This window comes from Ylistrum balloti, unplaced genomic scaffold (assembly GCF_031769215.1).
Source record: "Ylistrum balloti isolate Yb309-2 unplaced genomic scaffold, AGI_CSIRO_Ybal_v1 Utg369814, whole genome shotgun sequence".
In the NCBI taxonomy this organism is placed as follows: Eukaryota; Metazoa; Mollusca; class Bivalvia; order Pectinida; family Pectinidae; genus Ylistrum; species Ylistrum balloti.
Window position 1 is genome coordinate 84,615 of NW_026781985.1, and position 8,105 is coordinate 92,719.

The 8,105-nt window shown below is 36.2% G+C and overlaps 1 protein-coding gene across 1 annotated transcript; it reads left to right on the forward strand.

Annotated features, from left to right (window-relative positions):
• Positions 1 to 2,819: 2,819 nt before the first annotated feature.
• LOC132544918 (M-phase inducer phosphatase-like) lies at positions 2,820 to 5,735 on the forward strand. Its single transcript, XM_060208579.1, has 8 exons — positions 2,820 to 2,966; positions 3,432 to 3,506; positions 3,665 to 3,805; positions 4,103 to 4,249; positions 4,413 to 4,511; positions 4,769 to 4,899; positions 5,190 to 5,307; positions 5,601 to 5,735. Exons 1-8 carry the CDS (start codon positions 2,820 to 2,822, stop codon positions 5,733 to 5,735), a joined length of 993 nt encoding a protein of 330 aa, XP_060064562.1.
• Positions 5,736 to 8,105: the final 2,370 nt, after the last annotated feature.

The window sequence follows — 8,105 nt, forward strand, 5'->3', positions numbered from 1 at the left end:
TTTAATATTTAATATTCGTGTTTATATGTGACCTCTTGTAACACACTCTGTGTGTCTGAGCGTACAATAAAATCTGAAATCTGAAATCTGGAATCAGGGATAACGAGACGTTTGAAGGATAGATACCATACATTATCTATGAAAGAAAATGAATCAAAACAATTTGTTTTCTAAACTCGGCAGCTCTTATTAATTTGGCATGGGTTATGTTTTTTTTTTTTTTTTCTTATTTTGAGGGTGTGTTGTTTTTTTTTGGGGGGGGGGCGGGGGGTTGGGGGGGAGGGGTTTAGGGGAATGCTTTTTTGGGTTTTTTTCCAAACTGTATCGATATCTAATGAGATGATTCGGTAAGGCCGAACTTTGTTTGTACTCTTGATGATATTATTTAGATTGATACAGGATTTCATTTGAATACTTAGACACATGACAACGTGTAACAAGAGGCACGTAATAGTTGACCTTAGTAGACATGACAGGATGGACAGTGATCATACAGATAGTGCTTCAACAATACAATGTATGTATACTTGAGATGTATCAACACTACATCAACAACAAGGTGTGTTTAGTACATATTTCATATTCAGGCAAATACTAATGTTTTATGTTACTTACATACATAAATACTGATTATAGATATATCAACAAAAAACATAAATAACAAGAAAAGTGACGAAAATTGTATAAAAATATATAAGTTATCAAAGCAATGGATGCCAGGTATTAAAGAGAAATTATAAAACTCGATTACAGTACATGTATATTGACAATAGGTTCTTTCATTTCGCATTTGATCGATAGTAAGTTGGAATGTGCTTTCTTTCCAACATGTTTACATATTAGTTACTTATTTTTTTCTTTTCGCTTTCTTTTTAATTTTTTGACATCAACAAACTTAAATGAGGAACTCTACATTCCAGGTATTTGTACGTAAACGTTATTTTGAACAAAAACTAGAAAACATTTTCATGATTAAAAATTCAGTCTTGAAAATCGATTACAAATATTCTATTGACGAGTTGGATGTCAAAAATATATATATATGTTAAAAATAAAATATAAGGTTTACATTTTTCAGCACTTCATCCGTAGTACTAGAGATAGTTCAACTTGAAACGAGGAAAGTCCAGCGGGCGTCACATTTGACAACATTCGTGGCTTGTTGTTAATTTTACAAAATTTGATAGTTTGAAAACATGTGTAGACATATTTTGTATAAATATAATTAATAATGTCAATTATATCTGACGTAAAATATGAATAATACTCAAATTGATTTTTTTATTTTATTGGTCATTTTTATGTAAATAAAATAAACGGGAAATTACTGCTCCTGATGTATTAGGGCTGTTTTTTCTCAACAAAACGTGAATTTTATTTACCAAGTTTATTAAGACAATGAGAATATCATGTCTGATGACCACCGCTCACTCACCAGCTGTAATCAACACTATTGTCAATCTGTAATAGAGTTATCACGGGTAGCGTGCGACCCTAACGGATCAATTGGATCCAATTAACAACCAATTAACACCATAGAAATTCGTTATCGATTTTAACACGTTGATAGATCATCGATCACCAATATTGATCACCTATTATCACGATAACTTGTTGATCACGAGGCTGTTGTACCGACCGTATATTCTCTGTTACGTGTCAAGACGTTGAAAGATAACAGTTTATTTTTAAATAATATAAATGCGAATTGTTCTTAGTAATCAGACATTTTATTTTTAAAAAAAAGATGACGTCTAATATATTAAAAAAATGACGTCATCAATTTTATTTTAAAAGCAGTAATGTTGGCCTTTTGTTTCGTATATTTGCTGACAAGTATCTCTACAAATTTGTTTAATATATACAATTATCGAAAAGACTAATGGTCATTAATTTTTTTTCTTAACATTTAGGATTATCTTTAAATTCACCTTCAAATAATATTTTGAATGAAATAAAATACATGAAAAGAGAATTTTTTTTCTTCTGTTTTTAAATTTCTTTCTTTCACATAACACTTGTAATTATGTATATTAAATGACACCATATGGTCAGTACCATTTTTATTACTTTAATACATTTCAGAATATAAGTTTTAATGTTGAATTAAATCAAACGTTTCTGTATTTAACCTGTATATACATCTGCCTCGTTAAGATAAACAACAACTGGTACAGCTCGTTGTTTACCTTTGAAGTCACAGATGAATGTTTATAAAAGTAATCAAGGGTTTAAAGTCTGTTGAACTTTTCAGTCGATCACGTGACACAATAGGACATTGTTTACACGTTAAAGACAAGATGAGCAGAGTACCTATCCCCTGGCCCCCGGGACTGATTGGATGTGTCTCACGCGAGGAGAGCAGACACCTTGAGAAAGTCGACGGGCGCGGAGTAGATGTCGATTTCCCTGTGGCGTATAAGTACAATTCTCATCAACATTGTCCTCTACATCATCGTTATATACAATCATTAGCTCTCATCGAAATCCTGACTTGTTCTCCAACAACCTTCGCCTTCATCAAATCTGTACATCTGCTGTAAATCGTAAGTTCATTTTTGTGTAAGACACTTAAGATATTTTAATGCGATCAAAATAATTGGTAAAAAAATGTTTGATGAATCTGTTAAAGGAGAAAAAAAATCATTATTCGTCTCATATTGACTAGTACGATAATGTATAATAAATTCATCGTTTATATTTTATATTGTTTATCATATAAAACGAGCTTATTACACTTTAGTCGATCTTGTTAATTGATATGTCAGAATGTGTGACGTCACATTGAACAGTTGTCCTCTTGCCTTAATTCTCAGGTGATGGCATCAACTTTGATTTTGACCCCATGCCGCAGCCTTGACTTCGACGACGAAGAGGTCAAATCTTTGATGACCCCGGAAGTAAAGAAGGATCTCCGTCATCTGTTCGATGATGATGATTCTGGGCTAGGAATAGATGATCACTTGGTAAGTAAATTTTTTGAAACATAAATCGAATCTGGTTACATTCACTAATCTTGATCCAGTCATGCAGAATAGACTCATATTCATACATAATTATAAAATTTCCAATCTAAACATGAATTTATGATCTCCATGAAAACTCTTTTACATTTCTTAATTTCAATACTGCCGTAGGTCAATTGTTTTTACTTCTTATCAGTTTTATTTCTTTTCGAATCGGAAAAATATTGTTTGAGAATATTAAGTACAGATTTTCTCTCTGATGATATTAAGCATAAATTTTCTCCATGGTGATATTAAGCGTAAATTTTTCTATGATGATATCAAGCGTAAATTTTCTATGATGATATTAGCATAATTTTTCTCTATTATGGTTAAAAATGACTTGTACATTTGAGCGATAATTCATATCAAAATGAAGTAAAACCACAAATATATAACGGTGACTGATTTTTTTTTCAGGCAGAGAGTCCATCAGCTGACTTCAAGGTGTCCACACGGTTAGATTTCAGCAACGTGTTCGCTACCCCAGGAAAACATATTGTAAGTGTAAAACACTAAAGCCTTTAAAATGTGAATTCAATGGATGAATTAATTGTTACATACATACCAACTTCGGTCCGTCCGACGCTTCTATTTCACACAACCAAGCGTTTATTTACAATACAACTTAATAATTTACTATTTTGTACTATTTTCAGATTAAAAGAAACGACACCGAAATCAAGCGTTCCCTCTTCTCAGGCAAGCGTTTCCGTGATGAAGCTGACGATTTCCTAACTCCCTCACCAAAAGCACAAAAGAAGAATGATGGGGTTTTCAGCAGGACGATGTCTTGTGGGGTAAGCATATATTAGTTCGGGAAGTATAGATACTAACGAAACGTTTTGGTTTTAAATAACACTCTTTGTTGGTAAAGATACGAAGTGGGAATTTACAAAAAAGGGGACAGGACAAGAAAAAGAAAGCCAAACCTTAACCACCAGATTTTCACCATGTTTAAAATAACCGCTGACTGATAACTTTCTCAGTGGGATGATTAATTATGACCCAAATTTTCGTATCACAAATTTACTGATCTGTGATACGCATGTATCGTAAGACAATTCTACAATCATTTTTTATTGTCTTTTCAACAGGAAAGACCGATATTGAGATCACGTGACCTTAAGGCTGCTGTTAACCGACTGGTGGAGGAGGACTTGGTGGGGGATGCGACAGAAACGTTTTGTCTTCCGACTATCCGGGGCAAACATCAAGACCTTAAGTCTATCTCCGTAAACACGGTAAGGCAATGACGTCAACGATCATGTTCCGTAAAATGTTTGTGCTTCTTTTCATACTCAGTTACATGTACTTATTAATCGATTGATTTACTCATTTAATTACTCGCCTTTTCGTTCGTTTATTTCTTTATTAATATCTATTTTTGTTTACTTGTTTACACAGATGACTGACCTTTTAACCGAAAGATATGATGACGTCATCAATAACTACAGAATCATCGACTGCCGATACCCATACGAGTATGAAGGAGGCCATATCAAGGTTTGTACCATTACATGAAGTGAATTTATCAGCTTGTGAATCAGAATATAAACTATACCAGCACCTATGATGTTGGTGAATGGCGAGATCAAAATAACTACCAGCTTTGAAATACTGGGATTATTGATAGGTCATAATTTGGTGTAAATTGCAAAATTTTCGTAACTGAATCAAAATCAAAATATTAAAACAGGACAAAAATGTTGAGTTTTGATTGAAATTATTGATGTTATCAGATTTTTGCTGAAAATTTTCAGGACGCGGAGAACAGATATACACGTGATCAGATTCAACAGCTGCTTCATGAGACACCGACTCGTGACGTCACCGGAAAGAGAAACATTCTCATTTTCCACTGTGAATTCTCCTCCGAGAGGGGACCCAAAATGTAAGTTTCTCGTCTGCTTAAGTTAGGGTACCTATAATTACCATTCGACATATGATCGACTTCATTATTTAGTTTATGAATACACATCGTTGAAAATGTGTAAATTATCAATTATGTTATCATTTTCCCCTTCAATAATAATATGTAATTATTCTATTTATATAATCATAATTGTTTTTTTATTTACGTGTTCACATATTTCGTTTTAATCTCATTAACTTTACATAATGTGTTTGATTTTTCTCTTCGATTTCTGTTTTTATGTTTTCATTATTTTCTTTTCCCTAAAGGATGCGTTTCCTTAGATCTCAGGACCGTACTCAGAATGAGGCTAACTATCCGTCCTTGACCTTCCCCGAGGTGTACCTCCTGGACGGCGGCTACAAGGCATTCTATCACACAGAAAAGGTAGTGTATGCTTGTTTTATTTAAATTCAATGCTGCCATAGAAATATTAATGCAACTTCATGAAATATAATCATTTTTCAAACGATATCTTTTAATTTGACAATATGTACTTTTACTTTAGTTTAAGATATAAAAATAGGCTTTTCAAGATTATATGTAAACCACAAAAATTAGAAGACATCGTAGACAAAGAAATACTCTCAAAAATGTTAACATAAAGATGGTTGTATATTTTTTCTTAAATCCTAGAAGTATTGACATTGTAATTAAACGTTAACTTTTTCTCCTCACAGACACTGTGCCATCCCCAGGAATACAAACCAATGCTGCATCCTGGCCATTCTGAAGATTTACGTCACTTCCGAACTCGATCAAAATCCTGGTCGGCGGGGAACAAGAAGAGAACACTTTCCCGGCGTCGCCAATGAACCGCTCTAAAGAAATAGACAGCATCGTGCAACAATCTGGATACTTCTTTAAAATTAGATGACATCGGCGTTATTCCAGAAATTACGAATTGTGGTGTAAATTTCTGAGACTTTTAAACTCGTGATGCAATTGACAACATGTCTGGGTTTGAAGGATGTTTTAACACTTACATAAGTGGGCTTTCGTATATCATGAAGTGCTACATTAACGTTACGTTGTGAGTCCCTAGCGATTATAAGAAAAATGTTGGACAATTTCAACTATACAAAGTGCTGTGGTGATTCCGAAGTGCTATTTTTGTTTTTTCGTTTGTTAACTCATTTCTAATAAAAGATTGATGGACATTTCTTAATCTGTGTAATTTTTATTTTCAGGAACAATTAACACAAGGAGATTGATTTTCGTCATGTAATTGGCATTCGGGCAAACATTATTTTCTCTTAAAATATAATTTGAAAACTTAGCCAAACATTATGATAACACGCTGTATACATAAAAGCAAAAACTGAGCTCAATGTTATCAAAAACATGAGACGCAAATTAGCGTTTCAGGTGCTTGAGTGATGAATTGATGTGTCGTTTATCTCTCGCTAAACTTAATTACTCCATAGGAGAGTCCATGAACCTGTTACAGTCCCCTGAGGTGGTGATACACTATAGGGAAGTCCATGAACCTTTTACAGTCCCATGTGGTGGTGATACACTATAGGGGAGTCCATAAACCTGTTACGATCCCCTGTGGTGGTGATACACTATCGGGAAGTCCTTAAACCTATTAAAGTCCCCTGTGGTGGTGATACACTAAATGGAAGTCCTTAAACCTATTAAAGTCCCCTGTGGTGGTGATACACTATAGGGGAGTCCATGAACCTGTTACAGTCCCCTGTGGTGGTGATAAACTATACGGAAGCCCATGAACTTGTTTTAGTCCCCTGTAGTGGTGATAAACTATAGAGAAGTCCATGAACCTTTTAAAGTCCCCTGTGGTGATACATTACAGGGGAGTCCATGAACCTTTTACTGTCCCCTGTGGTGGTGATACACTATAGGGAAGTCCATGAACCTGTTACAGTCCCCTGAGGTGGTGATACACTATAGAGAAGTCCATGAACCTGTTACAGTCCCCTGTGGTGATACACTATAGGGAAGTTCATTAACCTGTTAAAATCCCCTGTGGTGGTGATACACTATAGGGGAATCAGTGAAGCTCTTACAGTCCCATGTGGTGGTGATACACTATAGGGAAGTCCATGAACCTGTTACAATCCCCTGTGGTGGTGATACACTATAGGGAAGTCCATGAACCTGTTACAAGCCTCTGTGGTGGTGATACACTAGAGGGGAGTCCATTAACCTCTTACACTCCCCTGTGGTGGTGATACACTATAGGGGAGTCAGTGAAACCTGTTACAATCCCCTGTGGTGGTGATACACTATAGGGGAGTCAGTGAAACCTGTTACAATCCTCTGTGGTGGTGATACACTAGAGGGGAGTCCATTAACCTCTTACACTCCCCTGTGGTGGTGATACACTATAGGAGAGTCAGTGAAACCTGTTACAATCCCCTGTGGTGGTGATACACTATAGGGGAATCAGTGAACCTCTTACAATGCCCTGTGGTGGTGATACACTATAGGGAAGTCCATGAACCTGTTACAGTCCCCTGTGGTGGTGATACACTATAGAGAAGTCCATGAACCTGTTACAGTCCCCTGTGGTGGTGATTCACTCTTGGGGAGTAAACTAACCTGTTACAATCCCTTGTGTTGGTGATACACTATAGGGGAGTCCATTAACCACTTACACTCCCCTGTGGTGGTGATACACTATAGAGAAGTCCATGAACCTGTTACAGACCTCTGTGGTGATGGTACACCAGAGGGGAGTCAGTGAACCTGTTACAATCCCCTGTGGTGGTGATACACTATAGAGAAGTCCATGAACCTGTTACAGACCCCTGTGATGATGGTACACCAGAGGGGAGTCAGTGCCCTGTGGTGGTGATACACTATAGGGAAGCCCATGAACCTGTTACAGTCCCCTGTGGTGGTGATACACTATAGAGAAGTCCATGAACCTGTTACAGTCCCCTGTGGTGAAGATACACTATAAGGGAGTCAGTGAACCTATTACAGTCCCCTGTGGTGGTGATTCACTCTTGGGGAGTAAACTAACCTGTTACAATCCCTTGTGTTGGTGATACACTATAGGGGAGTCCATTAACCACTTACACTCCCCTGTGGTGGTGATACACTACAGGGAAGTCCATGAACCTGTTACAATCCCCTGTGTTGGTGATACACTATAGGGGAGTCCATTAACCACTTACACTCCCCTGTGGTGGTGATACACTATAGAGAAGTCCATG

Excerpts from the sequence above, each read along its gene's own strand:
- LOC132544918 (XM_060208579.1), top strand. The coding sequence starts at position 2,820 with ATGGCATCAACTTTGATTTTGACCCCATGCCGCAGCCTTGACTTCGAC. Across the intron at positions 3,806-4,102 it reads GCAGGACGATGTCTTGTGGG|GAAAGACCGATATTGAGATC; the intron begins GTAAGCATATAT and ends TCTTTTCAACAG. Across the intron at positions 5,308-5,600 it reads CATTCTATCACACAGAAAAG|ACACTGTGCCATCCCCAGGA; the intron begins GTAGTGTATGCT and ends TTCTCCTCACAG.